Below are 19,160 nucleotides of genomic sequence, written 5' to 3'. Positions count from 1 at the left end.
TTTACCCACGGTTGGCGTGGTTTGGTCCCGAGGCCGAGGACCAAAAGCCAACCGGTAATTTAGCATTACCACCAGGCGTGGTTATTGCTATGACATTATTTAAGAAAAGAAACTATTACTTTTCTTAAATAATGGCATAGTATAATGCCTGTTTACTGCCCTTCCGCAGATGTCTGGCATCCAGGCAGTTCTGATGTACTGCGGCGCCTGCACAGTACATCAGAGCTGTGGGCAAAACAGGAGAAAGCAAGATCTCCGTTGCTTTTTAGTGTCTCGCTATGTTAAATTAGTTTAACATAGCGAGACAGTTAAAATAAGCAACGGACATCTCCGTTGCTTATTTTAAAACTGTCTCGCTATGTTAAACTCATTTAACATAGCGAGACTAAAAAGCAACGGAGATCTTGCTTTCTCGTTAAAACGCTGTCTCGCTATGTTAAATGAGTTTAACATAGTGAGACAGCTTTAAAATAAGCAACGGAGATCTCCGTTGCTTATTTTAAAGCTGTCTCGCTATGTTAAACCCATTTAACATAGCGAGAATGTTTAAAAAGCAGTTATACTAATGGAAAAAAGTCCGGGCAACCGGACCTTTTTCCATTAGTATAACTCGATTTACAACGGGCACGCTGGCCAATCAGCGTGCACGTTTTGGGGGGATCATGGTATAATATACGTTAACCTTTTTAGTTTTTTTTTTTAGTGAATTCTTAATTGGATGATTATTTAATTGACCAAATGCACGTATTTAAGTGTATGTTTACCAGTAGAAAGATGTACTCTGAAAAGGCTTTTCTGAAAGCAGAGGCACCAGAGAAGCGCTATTTGCTTTCAATGGTATAAGAGTTTGAAGTTTTGCTGTTAATTTTTACTGCAGAAGTTACTTTTTTATTTTAATAAATCAGTCTGTGTACTAAACCGAGTGAATTCATCTTGGCCTGGAACTTGTGTTGTGAGGTTTGGTTTGTTCTACAGTGTGGTGCTTCAAATACAAAAGTACCTGAAATTGTTGCCGATTAGCATGTGATGGTAAACATCTTTTAAACCCACAGTTACCAGAAAACTGGAAGGATGAAAGACAGTAACACACTTTGAACTTTTGAACTATGAAAAAGTTCTAGGACAGGTCTTCAGATTTTTTAGGCATCAGATATTCTTATCTCTTTCCCTATCTGATCTTGGGGGGGGGGGGGGTTCTATTACCTCATGAGATAGCTTTTTATCCAGAACGAGAGAGCAGGCCTGAATAACTGACAGAATGTGGAAAGATCCCTTGAAAATGAGGACGGGAGTCCCAATGACAGCTGTAACTTTTTAGAATGACTTTTCAAAACTCAATTGTCTGACAATCTGGTACCACAAAAGATAAGACCCAAACACTGGGGTAGATGTACAAGTTTGTAAGTGTGAAGAGGGGGATCCACAAGGGTCACATTTTTTTTAAAAGTCTGTCTGGACTGTGTACCCTTGGTCTGTTTTCTGAAAGTAAAGCCTGTCATATTTGGGAAAGGAAAGTTGAAAAAGCTGAGCAAGAACATGAATTAACTTTCTCCTTTCATCAAAACCCTTGAAGACATCTGCAGAGTTCTGCCAAACACCACCTTATCCAGAGAAGCAGTTAAAATTTCAGTTTTAACTTCTCCTGGCAACTTCTGAGACTGTGGCAGCAGCCCTGGAAAAGTGCAAGTTGCCAAACACCACGGTATCCCTCCAAGGCAAATAAAACAGATAAAATGGGTGTGGGTTGAGAAAAATCCTTCTGTATTCTCACAGAAAAAAGTCCCTCATATTGGAATTTGAAAAAGACCAATCTAAGAATTTTGAGTAAAAACTCTTAGAGAATCTCTCTACTGGGAGAATGGTCAGGGGACAGGCTGTCCCTGGCAAGAGGTCTATTTACCCAGACAACTCCTGTACCTTAAATGTTTGGCTCTCCCATACCTGTAACAGGTACTGGAGCAGCCTCTGAGGAAGTGTCTAAACCCCTGTACATAGTGGTCATTACAGCTACACTAGAGGGAATCGAGGCAATAGGTTAAGTGGTCCATGGGACTCTCTTTGGCCACAGTACTGTCACTCACCATAGGGTGAGGCAATGATTTTTCTTTTTAGGTACAAACGGTGTGGAAGAAGCAGGACTGGGACTATTATCCAGGTTGTAAGCCAGGGAAGAAACCAGATTACTGGTACAGTAAGCTCCATAACACTGGGAGAAGGTAAGTATTCACTAGTGAGCACATTTTCCTTACCTAAACAAGTAAACACAAACAGTACACTGAAAACTGTCACCAAACCATAAATGAACATTTACTACCTCAGAAATGAGTCAACATTTTAATTATGTTAAAAACATTAACAGGCAAGAAAAACAGTCTGTAAAAGCCCAGCCAAGATGCTTAATATTTTTAGAAAATCAGTTTTCCACAGAAAAATAAGACAACAGAGCAGAAGCACAAATAATCCTAGAAAGAAGTCAGTATTCTTAAGGTGTAATACTACAAATAGCTGGGGATACTGTTTTCATTAAAACATGGCAATTATTGAATAAAGAAACAAAAGCGCTAATTACCTTACCTGGACTGAAGTGTGGTTTCTTGGACTTGTACCTGTGAAGGGAACTTGTGTTTTTTATTTTCATTAAGGTAGATAAATACCACAAATATTCAAGAAAAAATATTTATGACAAGAAGAGGTCCCCCAAAGGGATCTGTTAGGCAAGAGGCTTTTGACCAACAGCTGTTCCTCTAGAGCCAGACAGATGCTTCTTGAGGTGACAGGAAAACAATGAAGATTTACCTCATTCAGGTTGCTGATATACTTGCCTCCAAAACTGATGCAGCCTATCAGCAACTAGAGTGAGTGGGAGGAAAAGGAGTAACTACCTTTAGCAAGCTGGCTGGGTGTCATGGCCTTGGCAGGAATCTACCCATAGGCTACTAAAGCAGTGAGAATTGAGATCACCAAACATAGTTGGGCAAGAAGCTTTAAACTGATACCAAAAAAAAAAAAAAAAATGAAATTTAGTTTGCAAAACAACTTAAATAGATCTTTTGCGACTTTGGTTACATTCATTTTTGAAACTGGGATAAGTTTTAGTCTCGTAGAACGCAGTCCTTCCATACCTACTTGGAGCACTCTTTCGGTTATAAGAGTCACATTTGTTTCCTCATTGCTTCCTAAACATAATTTGCTCTCATTTTTTTCACTCCACAGAAGTCTGAAGTTACATTTCTTGTCACCTAATACATTCCAAGAATCCTGAAACATCTATGAAAAATCAAGCTATAGAAGAATAACCCACACTGTAAAAAAATAAATAAACCCAAAATTTCCGCAATTTTTCTCTATCTTGTTAAAACTGCAAGTACAGCATCCTAGCATTACTATTTAGCCAGACTTGAATATTCATATACACTACTGTAGCCAAGCTCAGTGACACGCAGGAATACAGCACTGAATGAGGTGGACAGCAGAGATCAGAGTGAGTAGAAGGAAGATCGTGAAGGGCGGGTAGGAGCTGACCAGTGAAGCTAAAGTGAACAGATGAGATCTAACTCACCTCAACGTGGAAGGAAATAGGAGTAGCACTACACTTGGAATGATTCCAAGAAGCAGCTAGAGAAGCAAGCACTTAGAATTAAAGGAACAAACTTGGTGGTGCTGTGGTAGCTTTGTCGCCTCACAGTAAGACTATGTCCTGTTCGATTCTCAGCTAGAGCATCTTCTGTGTGGAGACGTGAGAATGGGCGTACCTTCGTTGAAGGTTGTGCGTCAAGGCCGGCAACTCTGCACGCAAAAATCTACTGCCAATCATTAGCGGACCGGAGTTCCATTGTGGTGACCCCTAACCGGGAAAATCCGAAAGACTCAACAATTAAGGGAACAAACATGTGAAAAACAGCAGAAAATGCAATGCAATGCACTCTGTGAATAAAACTCGACGGATGGGGGTTATTAACCACAGAATACAAAAATCTAACAGCATCTGGATAGGGCAGTCAAATGGCAAACATTACTTCCACTGCTGGAGGTTATGATGTCCCTAACTGAACAGTTATTCCCCACCACAAAATTGGTGGGGGGGGGGGCTGCATTTCATTAGGAATGAGAGAAGGAACCAAGTGAGACACAGGATGGCTAGGGGATTACAATCACAGTGGCAAATCTCTTCCACCCGCCCCCCAAAAAAGGGCAATTTACAAATATCTCAATAGCAATTGTCTTAGTAATACAAAAAAAAAAAAAAAAAAACTGTTACTGTCATCAAGATTCCTCTACTGACAGAGGCACTATTATTATTATCCAATCTCAGAGATCCCCAAAGACAGCCCCCACTGTGATCTATGCTAGGATGGTCTCCCTTCTAAACAGCCTTGGATATACACAGCAGCTCTTCAACTACCCGTGTGCAGGCTCTAAAGGGTATAAGCTGCCATACACTATAAATGGGCCAAGTGAGGAACCACCATACTATGGTTAGCATTGTGTATTGTTTCCTTACAATTGTATCAGGAGATGAATGTCTCACCTAGGCTGTAATTCCCATTCCTTTACCACTAGGTGGTGGCATACTGACGGGATTATCACACTTGTTCATCTTTCACCCATATGCACTAGCACTTCCCCACAACTTCGTCCAAGAAAACATGAGCATACTCTGCCTTATTATTCCTCTTACCTCTATTATGTCAGTTCCAATAATGTGCCCAAGCTGCTAGGTGAACTTAGGTCACCTTGGTCAGATTCACGGCTTTATCTAACAGCACAAAAAAAAAATTATGCCAATCTGGGTAACCAATTATGCAATGTCTGTCATGCTGCTAAAGTCTCAATAACTTCAAACAACGCCCCTGCCTGATGACTTAATGTAAAGTAACGTGCAACTCATTTATGAAAAAGTTTAAAAAAATAAGTAACGAGTGTCAAACAATGGCAAATGTTCCCAGTCCAAAGCATATTAACTTCAGCGACATTATGGTTCCCACACCTTGCTCCTTCACATACTGCCCATCATTAAATTGGTCAGTTTGTTAAAGTTCCAAAGAATAAAATGCCATGCACATAAATGGAGACAGACTAAACTGTGCACACAGAAGTTAATAAACACTATGTAGCAAATGCACAACTCCCTGAACATCATTTTTGATATTTACAAAAAAAATATGAGTATGAAAAAGCACATTCTGCATAAAATCCAAATGCACAGATGTTTGTTTGAAATCTGATGTCCCACTCCAAAACACAATGTAAAAAAACTACGACAATTTTAACCTACTCTGTGCTTATACACCTTTGTAAACAAGACAGGTTAAAATTCTACTAATGACCGCACCCTCCTTGATTGGGTATACCTTCTCTACTAAACAGAATTTTGGCACTATTGTCAGAAAAACCCACATATAGGAACTCCTACACTGATACACACCATCACATAGCACACACCAGCTACATAAATGCAAGCATCCCAAAGCCCAGCAATTAAGATAAATTTGACATTACTAAACAAGTGATAAAATTTCCTGACTTTCACTCAACTTCAATAGCTGCAGTTAATGGAAGGGCATACATCCAAAAGGAGACCCATGAATTTTATTTTACTCAAAGAGGGTTCTGCCTTAGAGCAAGCAATATTTAACTACATCCTTCCTTGATAAGTCTTTGAATAGCTGAATTTCAAGGACTTGGCACTACAGTACAAATAGTCAGAAGATTTCACAAGCACAGACCACAGACTGCAGAGTCCTAGAGTACTGACTAACTGTGGACCAACTTCAGAGTCATGGCGAATTCTATGTCTGATGATGTGTAATGACTACAAGTAGCTGCAGCACAGCTGTCTGTAACGGAAACATTCTTGAAGCAAATATTGAAGGCTAGTGGCTTTAGAAGTTACGGCTGACAGACCAGCCAGAGTAAACTAAATAAGAATAAATTCCTTTGATAATCCGAATTTCACAGAAATGTAAGAACAACTAAAAAACAAAAAACAAAAAAGAACGCCTTAACTGAATTAAAAGAAATCAACCAATGACCTCAATGCAAACTATGCTTACAATATTAACATTCTGGCTACACAGAATGATCAGACAGAGAAGGGATGTCAAGACATCACAAATGGCTAAAGTAGTGAAAGAATTCTTAAATTTTAAAAGACAGACAGTTAAAACACTGTAGTAGGACTACAGCAAATTGCAGAACAGACATGGATTAAAGTCACAGATGACACAGAAGAGACTGGCTGGACTAAAACTGTAAAAAGCACTAGGCACAGGCAGCCTACTTGGTTATAGTATTCACAAGCCAGCAAAAATGTGTCAGAACTAACCATAGAGGTCTTTCAACAGACCCCTGACCAGTGGAAAAGTATCAGACAACTAAAAAACAGCTTCAGTAATTCTTTTACACAGAAATGGTTAAGCACTACAAATTAGTCAGCATATTAATAAGCAGATATGATAATCATCCTGAAAGGAAGAACTCTGTCTATCTGAACAAAATTTTAAAAATATATATACGTGACTTCCCCTGCCAGGAAGAACTGTAGTCAAACCTCCTGCAGTACTACAGCCTTCTAAAATAAATGAAAAATGGAGCTTCAGAGAATGTAATCTACCTATATTTCAATAATCTTAAACTTTTGTTCCAAAACTGAGTTAATCTAAAAGGGCTAGGGCAGTGTGGAAACAGGCAATGCCTCAGAGGAAATGGCTGAAAGGGAGAACACAGAGGGTGAAGGTCAGGTTTAACTTCTACAGAGGTGGAAAGGACTTGCATTCAGTTCTGAACAATGCTAGCACCTCACCTTTCAAAAGTAATTGCAAATGATAAATGTGACCTTTGTAAATTAGTTATAAAAGTAAGACTGAATATACAGAGAACCTAATTACCAGGACAGACTAATGTGAGAATACAATCAAATAACCGATACAAAATACTAGTCAAAAGCAAAGGACTGAGACCATTTTAAAATAGTACCTGTTTTATTCAGTAACCTCTACTCCTTAAGCATACAGACCAAGTGCAAATACACTGTTCAAAGTATTTCTGACTGCTCCAACCATTCTCTACCTCCCATCACACTGACTTTGTGACATATTTTAGTATTGTGCTTTACAGCTTGAAAAATGAGCAATATGCCCAAAAATGACAGTTAAAAAAAGAAATCAGATAATTTTAAACAATGCTTACACATATTTCATTGGAAGTCTCAAAACATCATATGTAATGCCAAAAAGTAATCAACAAATTAAAATACTTGCCTTGGGTGACACTATTTTGATCATCTCATTAAGAAACCGGAACTTTCCTACTTCATTGTGAAACCGTTTCCCGCAATTTTTCATGCATGTTTCTAGAACCTAGTAAGAAAAATCATAGAAGTTCAATATATGTCACATCATCAAATGTGCACTTTTTTTAAAAAAAAAAATTACTCTAAATTACTATTTTGTATTTTTATCTGCATGACGGAGTCATGAAGAGTTATCATATCAGCAAGAAAATACTCAATTTACTTCAAAAAAAAGTCCAGAATCAGCCAACAGTCCCTGTATGGACATAGTTACATTTAGGTGAACTGCTACACAACAGTGCAGGACACAGATGCAACAACTATAAAATACAACACAACTGCAAACAGTTAAAAAGTTTATGTTTGAGGATACTGGAGTATTATGATGGGGTGGGAGAACTTAACAGCCTAAACACAGTAGGCTCAACTTTCTGCACTATCATGGTGTCAAAAAGCTGATAACACAGATCACAAGGGCTTTCACAAAATCTAAAACAAATTAAATGTCCAGTGTTACAGCTTAAGAAATACCAACTTAAAAACCATCAGTTAAGTTAAACATCTGTATAAGCCCATACCTCATTTTTGTCACAGGTACTTTAGAGTTTAAAATTATTCTTCAGAAGAAAATGTCATCTTGTGGAATCACTACAGGGCAAAGGCTTTCAGAGGAACAATATGAACTGCAATTTGCCTATAACAACCAAGTGCTGGAAACAAGAAAGTACTCTGTCCATCCTCTCTGCTACCAACAGCCCTGTGGTTGAACTGAATAGTTACATACTTACTATAATAAATTTGGAAAAGGACGCCTGTCCTCAGTGACAAACAGGACTAAGACCGCAGGCATTAGCAGATAAAACTTTCTCAGGGTGAGAACTCTCCCAATCTCAATCTACTATGGTACCTAGCTTCTCAAAATCTGGGGTTAGCCACATTAAACCAAAGGCAAACAAAGCTTCATTTGCAGAAAAAGGGGAAGTGTTCATCTGTAACTGAAGATGGAACTTATTTTCTACCACAATCATAGTGGTAAAGCTATAACTTCTGTAACTGGTTAAAAAGGAAATCTAATCTTGGCAACAATCATGGAGTCCCAAGCTAGTTCTGCTTGGTGATCTATTTCATAAGAGCATACCCCTTAGTAACATGAAAATCTAAATCTGGGTATGACCAACAAACGTGTAGTGCCTTGCAAAGGTACTGACAGAACACCATGTCACTGATGCCCAATACCAATGGCTGCATTCTTGAAAAAGTCCATCAAGGTAGCTAAAGTTCCAGCAGAGTAAGCCTTAGCAGCAGCTTGAAAAAAAGTTAATTTTAAATATAATACTTTCATAACCGTCTAGCAGAATGACCTTTGAAACTTTCTGGCCAATTTTTGTCAGAAAAGAAAAACAACAATTCTGACTGTCCTACAAACACAAGTTCTTCCAATATGAAACTTCAGTTTACGTGCAAATCCCTCCTAGGTTTCAGAATGTTGTACTACCGAGTGTGCACATTAGCATGTGAGGGCTGGACAAAGCACACAAGCAGCTATACAGCCACACATTTTCTGTAGCTGCAGTGCAACAATCAGCGTATATGGAAACTTGTCATATGCATAAAAGCGGAACGAAAAGGGTGCACAGAAAATCAGAAAAAGAACAAGAGGATCATACAAAAAGATAGTATATAGGAGTGTACAATATGAGGAGAGGGTAACTTTTTGTGGGGACAACAGAAGAGAAGAGTGAAAGTGAAAGCAGGCTAGTATGAGCGAGTAGAAAACGTATGTGGGTGGGGCAAAGATGCAGAAAGTACAGTTGTGTACATTTAACATAAATGTAGATGTTCGAATGTATTCACTGTTGCTGTCATTACATTTGGGTAATCTGCAGGCAGGTTGCCCTCAGTCGGCCTGAATAACAAAGTCTTGGGTCCTGCGTCGGTTGCGGTCTCCTCTTCCATGACGTCAGGGGTATAAAACATGCAGCAGACGACATTTTATTCAGTTTTTCTTGCCCCAGATGTCAGGTGCTCCCCAAATGGGGAGCAAAAAAAAAAGGGGGATGGTGGGTGGGTAACCTGGACTGCAACAGTGAATACACCAACATCTATATTTATGGCAAGTGTACACAACTGTACTATGTTCTTCGTGTTTCACTGTTGCAGTCATTACATTTGGGTAGAATCCCAAAGCTATGGATGGGAGGATGGAACTAGATAGCATTAGGAGCGGCTATAAGGCCCTGCAGAACTGCAGTGGCAAAGCCTGCCCTGGATTTGGAGAAGAGAGGCAAATTATAATGCTTTGGGAATGTATGAACTGAACTCCAAGTAGCAGCTTCTAGAATGTCTTTGGTTGGAACTCCTCTGAGAAAAGCTGCTGAGGTAGAGGCAGCCCTGGTTGAATGCAACCTGATCCCTTTGGGCACAGGTTTACCATGGTGCAAGTAGCAGAAATGAATGCAGTGGCTTATCCACTTCGAAATGGTTTGCTTTGATATAGCCTTCCCCTCTGATCCTGCAGCACATGCCACCAGTAATTGCTCAGACTTTCTCAGAGATCTGGTCTTGTTAAAGTAAAATCTTAGTTGTCTGTGTACATCCAATGAATGCAGGATCCGCTCCCCCTTGTTCTGTGGATTTGGGTAAAAAGCTGGCAGGTGAATTGTTTGGTTAAGAGCCACATTGGTACCACTTCAGGCATAAAAGAATGACTGGTCCTGAGGGACACTGTCTGGGTAAAATGTAATAAAAGGCTCCACAGCCATGAGAGCCTCTAGTTCTGAAACTCTTCTTGCTGAAGTGATTGCCAATAGGAAAGCTGTTTTCCAAGATAAAAAGCTGCTGGTTCAAAAGGAGGCAGGGTGAGTTTTTCCAGCTTAAAATTGAGGTCCCATGCAGGAGTTGGTGATCTACTGGGAGGCCTTAAATTTACAGCCCCTCTAAGATACTGTTTAAGCAGAGGATGAGAAAAGAGGGGATGCTCAGTGTTGTAATGGGCCGAGATGGCAGAGGCATGGATTTTTATTGAAGAAAAAGATAGGCCCTTGTCAAGCATCTCAGTCAAATATTGTAAGATCTGAGGGATATTTGGCTTTGCTGTGTCCGTTCCTTGTGCTTTGTTCCAAGCACAGAATCTCTTCCATTTATCAGCATAAGATTTTCTAGTACTAGGCCTCCTGGCTTCCAAAATGACATCCATCACAGATTTACTGAGAGGTGTTGTTTGAATAAGTAAATGATCAGCCATGCTGCAAGGTTCAGAGTTTGGAGCTGGGTGTGCAGAATTTGATTGTTCTGCTGAGACAGTAGATGAGGTATCTGAGGCAAGTACCAAGGAGGGCGTTGAGACATATTCCTTAAAACTGGGTACCAGTGCTGGCGAGGCCAGTCCGGAGCAATTAGGATCATTTTTGTTTTTTCCTGTCTGACCTTTAGTAAGACCTTGGAGAGAAGAGGCAGAGGGGGAAAGGCACAGACTGATAGGTTTTCCAACTGAAGGATAGGGCATCCACTTTCCATGCTTGTCTGTGATAAGTCCTTGTGCAAAATTTGTCCAGTTGATAATTTTCGGGAGAGGCAAATAAATCTATGTCTGGGCTCCCCCATTTCTGTGTTACCATGGTGAAGATTTGTGAATCCAGTTTCCACTTGTGCGGGTCCATAAGATTTCTGCTTAGTCTGACAGAGTATTTTGTTTTCCTGGCAGGAATTGAGCTTGAAGATGTATTTGGTAAGTCAAAGCTGTGTTCCACAATGCCATGGTTAAGTCTGCAAAGGAGGTAGGAATGCGTACCCCCTGCTTGTTTATGTACCACATAACTGTGGTGTTGTCTGTCTTTATCAATAGTTGTCCTGGATGAAGTAAGTCCTTGAAGATTGTCAGAGCATTCTGAACAGCTAGCATCTCTTTCTGGTTTATATGCAGATGCATTTGTCTTGGGCTCCATTTGCCCTGTATGCATCTCCCCGCCAGGTGGGCCCCCCAAGCATAGTCTGATGCGTTTGTAGTTAGGGTTTGGGTGGCAGGGGGTAGAGTGAATGACAGTCCCTTGTTTTGGTAACATGTCTCTGCCCACCAAAGAAACTCCAGTTGTAGGCAGGGAATGAGAGGAATCATGGTTTCCAGACTGTGACAATGTTGACTCCATAAACATTTTAGGTACCAGTGAAGTTTCCTCATATGCAGTCTTGCATATGGAATTAGAATGCAGGATGCCATGAACCCCAAAGCCTGCAGAATTTGTCTTGCAGATAACTGGGTTTTTGTTGCCATCTGATTGAAGTATGTTGTCAGTTGCCTTTGTCTGGCGTAAGATAAGCTATCTGGGCAGTTGTATTCATGCTTGCACCCAGGAATGAAATTATTTGAGAGGGTACCAGTTGGGGTTTCTTTTTGTTTATTGTGTACCCTAGGCATGTTAGAAGCCTTTTTACAAACTCCAGACGTTGAAGAGGAGTGTCCTTGTTCTCTGCTTGAATGGGACAGTTGTCCAGATAAGGATAAATTTGTATGCTTCTTTGTCTGCAGAATGCAATTACAGGTGCCAGGCACTTTGTAAAGACCCTGGGCACAGTAGATAAGCCTAAGGGCAGTGCAGAGAATTGGTAATGCAAAAAACCTGCCTTGAAGTGGAGGTATCTTCTGTACGATTCCCTTATTGGGATATGGAGGTATGCCTCTTTCAAGTCTAGAGTCACTAACCAAGCGCTCCTGCTCAGCATAGGCAGTAGCTGTTGTGAAGTCAGCATTTTGAATTTTGGAATGTCCAGGTATGTGTTCAAAATCGATAAGTCTAGTATTGGACGCCAGGCATGGTCTTTTCTGGGTACCAGGAAAAGTCCTGAATAAAAACCTTGTTCTTTTTACTTTTCTGGTACTGGTTGAATAGCCCCCATATCCATGAGGGACATAACTTGTTTGAGCGTATGCCCATTGATTTTGTGGCAGATCAGGCCAACCGTTTGGAACTGGCAAAGTATGGAAATTAAATATGTACCCCTGGGATATTATGTTTAATACCCACTTGTCCTGGGTAATTAACTGCCAATTTTGAGCATGAAGTGCTAATTTTCCCCCCAAAGAGGCTGCCAAAAGATAAGTGCTTGGTGAAGATAGAGGGAAGTCACTGAGACTGCTTACTGTAGGATTGTGCTTTGTTTCCTCCAGATTTGGAGGTGGAGGCACCCAATTGCTTTGACCTGTAAGAACCCTGTGATTGGTATCTGGAGCCTTTTGAGAGCCTGGATTTGCCTTGACAGGCTCTGTTGGACACAGGAAAGGACCAATTTTTAGGAGGACAGTGCCTACTGAATCTGGGTGGCTGCACTTGTAAGAAGTCTTTTACAGTTTGCATAGATTTAGCTTGGTCTTCCATTTTCTTTAAAACCTCTTCTGCCTTATTACCAGAGTGTCATGCTGTAAAGGGGCATCCAACAATTTAGCTTTAACGTGATCAGGCCGATTTTGCTCCTTGAGCCAGGCATGCCTTCTAATCACAGATCCAGTAACTGCGGCCGAGCAAAAGCCCCCCAAGGAATCAAAACCACATTGCAAAGTATGCTTTCCAACCTGTTCTGCTGAATGCAATAATTCCTGTAATTCTTTATATTCCACACAATCAGAAAGCAAAATAATTTTCTGCTTCAATAAGCCCATAACATGCTGTTGATATTTAATCATATGAAACTGGCAGTTTAAGGCCCTAATTGCCATGGTAGCAGACGTATAAACCTTCATTCCCCATCTATCCAGCGCCCTGGAATCTCTATCAGAGGGGGTAGGACTTTTGGCTGTAGAGGCCTTTACACCTTTGGGACCCTGTGAGATAGTCTCAGGATCAGCAGCAGGATTTTTTAATAGAAATTTGTGGGATTCAGGAACCCTGTAATATCTGTCTGGCTTACTAGGAGCCGGAAGTAGGGAATCAGGAGCCATGCTTGATTCCGAAAACACATCATCAACAATGTCTAATACAGGAGGCATTGCCAAAGGCCTATGCTGAGGAAGAAGAAGAAAATCCCTAAGCCACTTTTTTGATTCAGAGAAATCCTGGCTCTCACAATGAAAAATGTTCCCTTAAAGTCTGCAAGGTTTCTCCAAAAGAATAATCCTCAGGAGGAGATGCAGATGGGATGGATTCTATTGCATCAGAATCCTCATACGGTGGAATAGAAAATTCCTGATCAGAAGAAATGGAAACCTGATCTGAAGATTCATAATCAGTGTCATGCCTAGGCCTTTTAGCAGGGGGGGGGGGGTTGGGAGGCCCTGATCAAGGTAATTAAGTCCTCAGCCATTTTGATCATCTGTTTTTTAGGCATAGGGGCCTGAGCACGTGGCTCATGCGTCTGTTTTTTTTAGACATAGAAGATGTGTTAGATCTTGTTTTCGAGGCTGGCATTGGTTTTATATAATGTTGAGGCCTGAAAACACCCTCAAAAGCCGGTGCCTGCTCAGCGGCTCCGGACCCATCCAAGGGAGAGACATCCGCGGGTTCAATACTCTGAGAATCTCTCGGCATACCGGACTCCGCATGGGTCTCAGTAGAGGCCTGCGACTCAAAAGTAGCAGGTATCAGGGGCTGCTAAAGTGTCTCACTGAGTACCGGCGACTGGCTTAGAAGTTTCGTTATCGGTTTTGGACCTTGACAGTCTGTCTTTTTCTTTGCGTTTTTTGTGAACACTGGTAGTCTGATTGCTAACAGATGACATTTCAAGGTAAATAAATCTGGATCCAAAATATTTTGAAGCAAAAATAAACAGACGCTTAATAGTGCGTTGGTTAAATCTAGCACAAAACCGACAGCAAGACACGTTATGATCTGGGCCTAGGCAAGGAATACAGTCAAATGAAAATCCTTATGAGGTATTTGCTTCCCACAAGTAATGCAATTGTTAACTTTTACTGACATCGGTAAGGAGCAAGAAAAAGTTTCCCCAGCGGGGTACTTAGCTTTAGTGAAGGCTTCGGTTCTGAAACTCGAATGCAAACATTTCAGGAGTTGGCCAACCGGCACTTGCGAATTGCTTCTGCTTTGGGCACCGGACAGCAAGAAAGACTGAATAAAATGGCATCGGCTGCATGTTGTATACCCCTGACGTCATGGAAGAGGAGACAGCAACCGACACAGGACCCAAGACTTTGTTATTCAGGCTGACTGAGGGCAACCTGCCAGCAGATTACCCAAAAGTAATGATTGCAACAGTGAAACACGAAGAACATCAACAAAGACAAACAGCAGTGGAAGTACTGGCACTAGGATGGGGAGATGAGAGGCAGACAAGTAGGTGATGGGAAAGGTTAGACCACAACAGGGTATGATGCATGGCATAACATGAAAGGGTACTTTTCCGTTATCGGGGCAACACATGTAATGACCACTTTGAACAGCTGGAATGTTCGCATGCACTCGCAACTGCTGTGGTGATTTGCACTGCATATTATGCTGTCAGCTTGTTTTTTTAATTTGCACTTTATGCTGTGTTGCTACCATTCCCCAAACAAACCATGCCTTTTTCTACAGAATATTTACTACAACAGCTGTGATTACAATGAAGGCCACACCTACTGAAGCACTGTTAACTAGATACCTACAACCCATTTGGGATGCACAAGTTTGTGCGGGAGTACAGGGGAAATGGTGGTAAATACATTACCAGGCACTTTTTAGACCTCAGCGCACCTCTCAACCTTTTGGTGGTACGAAGCTGGACAAAGCAGAAATGTGGGCAGTTTAGCGGTATGGACCCCAGCACTTTATTAATGATAAAAGCACAACCGTTGCAAAACGGGACAAAGCAGTGGCACTGTCGCTGAATCCTTATATCGTTTGTATAGGTGTTCCTCTCAATTTAGGTAGAATGTGTTTTAGGAACTGTTTACACTCTATTCTCTTTCTAGTGGTGCCTTAAAGCAGCTCTTCCTTTCTGCACTGACTCAGATTTTCTCTTTATATCAAATGTGCTTTCTAAGAAAGACCTGACTTTGTACGAGTCAATGGAATTCATGTAGATTTTTTTCCAGAAAGTATGTCATGTGCAAAAAAAAAAGTGGTGGAAATTCCAGAATTTTACATGAGTACTGCTTGGTGTTAATAAATCACTGTGAATAATAGGCGTAAGTGTGACTGTAATGCAGCAGGTGATGTTCAATGTTAATACATTTTAGAGATAAATGTGAGGGAACTGAAGGACAGAGACACTTCTGTTAGCCCATGACCGCTCATTACAGCTGTTGCCCTGATAATGGAAAAGTACCCATGAAAGCATAACACACGGCTGGGGATAAAGTGGTGGTGGTAGTGGTACGAGCTTAAGTGTGCCGTCTGATGTCCCAGACAAACATTATAGAGATGAATTATGAGAAGGATCAGCATGGTCAGTGTTATGGGCCACATACTCTCATACATGCCCAGCTGTAAGGACCAGATGGGTGAATAAATCTAAAATCCATTCTAGGATGTTCACCAACTGAGCCACACACTTACCCAGTGTTATTCACACCACAGCTCCACTATCTGTGGCTGGGCTGCTTCAGACAATATAAAGATACTACCTGCAAGTGAGCGGGCAACCCCCCCTCCCGATAAGGTACTCCCAAGTCCTATCCTCATGTTCCTCAGCACAGACCAGGCACAGCAAAGATACCTGTTCAGCAAATATATCATCCTGAACTGCAAGAAGCAGACACAATGGCAAGTTTACCACAACGGACTCTATCCTAACAATGGACAAAAAAATGTACAATGTTAGCTTTAGTGAGTGGAACTAACTATAGCTGAGCCACAAGCCTTTCCAGCTTACTGCAGTAGGTCATGTGATCACCTACATTCTGCTTGTGCTGAAAGAGAAAGATCACATCACAACCCGACAGAAGTCCCCTTAATGTGCTTCAGGCATCATGCAAATGCATATTCCCCTACATACCTTACCACACACATAAGCAGAAAATGTTAGTTACACATGGACACACCAGGTAGCATACACACACATGAGATGGTCCTTCTGCATCTCCAGCGGGACTTTCAGAATTAGGGGGAAAGGGGGAATGCGTAGATAAACAACCCCTTCTATTAGATTGATAGGGCGTCCACGTTCCAAACCAGAAGGTGTGGGACTCTGGCACAGAAGTTGTCCATTTATAGGAGAGGCAAAGAGATCTAACGGAGGTGTACCCCCCCCTGAAAAAGAATGTCCAGAAATGCATCCTTGTGGATCATCCATCCTTGGACTTGTGTCATGGATCTGCTCAGTGTGTCTGTCTGAACATTTTTAGCTGAGGGAATATAAACAGCTGTCAAAGTTACCTTTGCTTGAAGGGCAATCTCCCAAGCTTGGACTACTAATCTGCAGAGTAGATGAGACTTAGTTCTCCCCTGCTTGTTCACATACCAGAGAACAGTGTTGTCTGTTAACAGCTTCAAAAGGCCTGGTAGAAGAGATGACCTGAAGGGTTGAAGGGCCAGGATCAGAACCCTCATCTCTTTGATGTTTTGCTTCCGTATGAGAGACCATAGGCCTTGGTCCTTTAGGTTTCCCAGAGTTGCTCCCCACCTCATATTTGAAGCATCTGTGAAAATTTATTGTATTGGAGAAAATGGCTGAAAGGAGAGTCCTGAATTCTGAGAGATTTGTTGAATCCACTAAAGCAATTCCTTGTTTAGGCAAGGAGGAAATGAAGGACAAACTCAAGAGGATGAGCATGCTGGGATCAGGGTGTTTTTTTTTTTTTTTTTTTTTTTTTTTTTAAGTACCACTGGAACTTTTGCGTGTGGAGTCTGGCTAGGGGCAGCACTGGTACAACCGAAGCCATGAACCCTAGCATCCTGAGGGACTCCCTGGCAGTCAGGGAGGACAGAGGAAGCAACTGTTGGAAGCAAGTCTGCAGTGACTGCACCTTTTGCAAAGGCAGGAAAGCCATCACAAGGTATGTCCTTATCCTGCAACCTAAGAAAACCTGGTCTTGAGAAGGAGAAAGGGAAGACTTGCTGTAGTTGATGGTAAATCTCAGACTGAGGTGCAAAGAGATGGTGGTTTGAAGATTCTGTTGCAAAGTGTCTGGATGTTCTGCTTGAATGAGGTCTTCAAGGTAAGGATAGATGAGAATTCCCTGGAGTCTACAAAATGCAATAACAGGAGCCAAACACTTGGTAAATAACCTTGGAGCAAAGCACAGAACTAAAAATGAGAGGAAGCAACAGGAAAAACTTAATTTCCTTTATGGGGGTGGATGGGAATGTGAAGGTATACATCCTTTATGTCTAAGGAAACCAGGTAAGCCTGAGGTAGCAAAAGTGGAAACAGAATTTGCATGGTGAACTTCCTGAAGGTGGGGATTTGAACAGATAGAGTTGGGACAAGTCAAGTTTAAAATTGGTCTCCAAGGACCATTTTTCCTGGGAACTAAGAAAATCCTGGAACTGAACAGGAGAGATGGCTCCTTGTGTTTGCAAGTCTTGAATGACTTGCAGGAAAAGGTGGATCTGGTCCTTTGGGGGTTATGGAATCCCCATGAAGGGAGGAGTGGTTTTCCAAGTCATACAGTAACCTCCTTGTACAACAGACAGGACCCATTTGTCTGTAGCAATGCTGGTTCATTTTGAAAAGAAATGAGAAATGCACTGGAAAAGAAGGATTTCTGAGAAAGTTGCCAGGTAGTCACAGACTAACTGGCTTGTCTGGAAAGGGGGACTTTTCAGCAGAGGATGGCAGACACCTAGGAGGTGTCTGCCTGCATGTGCCCTTGTGTTGTTGGGAAGGAGCAGCACGGGTCTTCTTCCTTACAAAATTAGACCAAGAATGGTGGTTCCTATGGTATTTAGGAAATGTGGAAACAAAAATGTGTAAGCTCCTGAAGTTCTTTTCCTTTCTATTGAGGGGATTTGAACAGGGCTGCAGCATTAGTACCAAATGGGGGGGGGGGGGGGTTGTCCAGTGGTGCATTCATAAGTTTTTTGCCTTGAAATTCTCAGGCAAAGGCTGCAATCTCAGCCAGGAATATCTCCTGAGGACAGAACCAGATGCTGCTGATCTTGCAGACACCTCAGCTGAGTCATAACTGCATGTTATGGAATGCCTGGTAACCTGGGATGAACCAGCCAAGAGGGAAGAAAGCTGGGATTTTGCGGCAGAATCTGGGAGATCTGTCAGCAATTCAGAGGGTTGTAAAAGTAGGGGCAGAGCATACTTAGACTTGTCTGTCTGATAAGTAATGTCCCTTAAAAGCTGGAGTAGAACAGGTGTAGACCTTTTTCCCCAATTCTCTCCATCATTTTACTGAGGGCAGTAATTTGGTGGTTTTTATCAGCACAGAAAGAGAGATCACAGCTGGGTCTGAAAGAAGACATTTGTACTACTGTTTTCAGAAACTTTATAGAACCCGTCTGGCCTCTTAGGAGCAGGAGGTTGTGAATCAGGGTTTTTTTGATGCTGCAAGAAACGCATCTTGGAAAGCTGGCAAAACAGGTACAATGGCTGAATGAGCAGGATAATCTATTTCTATGAGGTTATAGTACCTCTATTGTACTTGTAAAACATGGGAGCTTTCCCACTTGAAAAATTTCTTCATTCTGGAGATAGTTTCTCCAAATGTAATATTCTCTTCAGGAGAATCTCCACAGTGTGAATCATCTTCTGGGGAGGCATAACCCAGAGGAGGGTCTATTTGAGTGAAGTAAGCCAGGGACGCATCTGAAGATGACTCATCATCGTCATGGGCCTCGTTCAATAGATGTACTCCCAGGTTGAGGGTAAATAGGAAATGCTGGAGTAGGTGGTTGCAAAGTGGAGGGTGGTTGCAAAGTGGAGGGCCTAAGTGCCAGGAAGGCATTCAAAAACCCTTGGGAAAACGCTTGCCAGTCTGGAGAAGTCTCCT

At 41.6% G+C, this 19,160-nt stretch overlaps 1 protein-coding gene across 1 annotated transcript in view; it reads right to left on the bottom strand.

Moving 5' to 3' along the window:
• Window positions 1-19,160, bottom strand: part of GGA1 (golgi associated, gamma adaptin ear containing, ARF binding protein 1) — a gene marked incomplete in the record, with an annotated part of 1,948,856 nt that overhangs the window by 1,592,731 nt on the left and 336,965 nt on the right. The window contains 1 exon segment of the mRNA XM_044067846.1: window positions 7,260-7,358. Coding sequence (XP_043923781.1) covers window positions 7,260-7,358 — 99 coding nt within the window.

This window comes from Protopterus annectens, chromosome 1.part0 (assembly GCF_019279795.1).
Source record: "Protopterus annectens isolate FY-2018-M chromosome 1.part0, PAN1.0, whole genome shotgun sequence".
In the NCBI taxonomy this organism is placed as follows: domain Eukaryota; kingdom Metazoa; phylum Chordata; order Ceratodontiformes; family Protopteridae; genus Protopterus; species Protopterus annectens.
The sequence above is the reverse complement of the archived record's forward strand: the minus strand, read 5'-3'. Positions and strand labels throughout refer to the sequence as shown.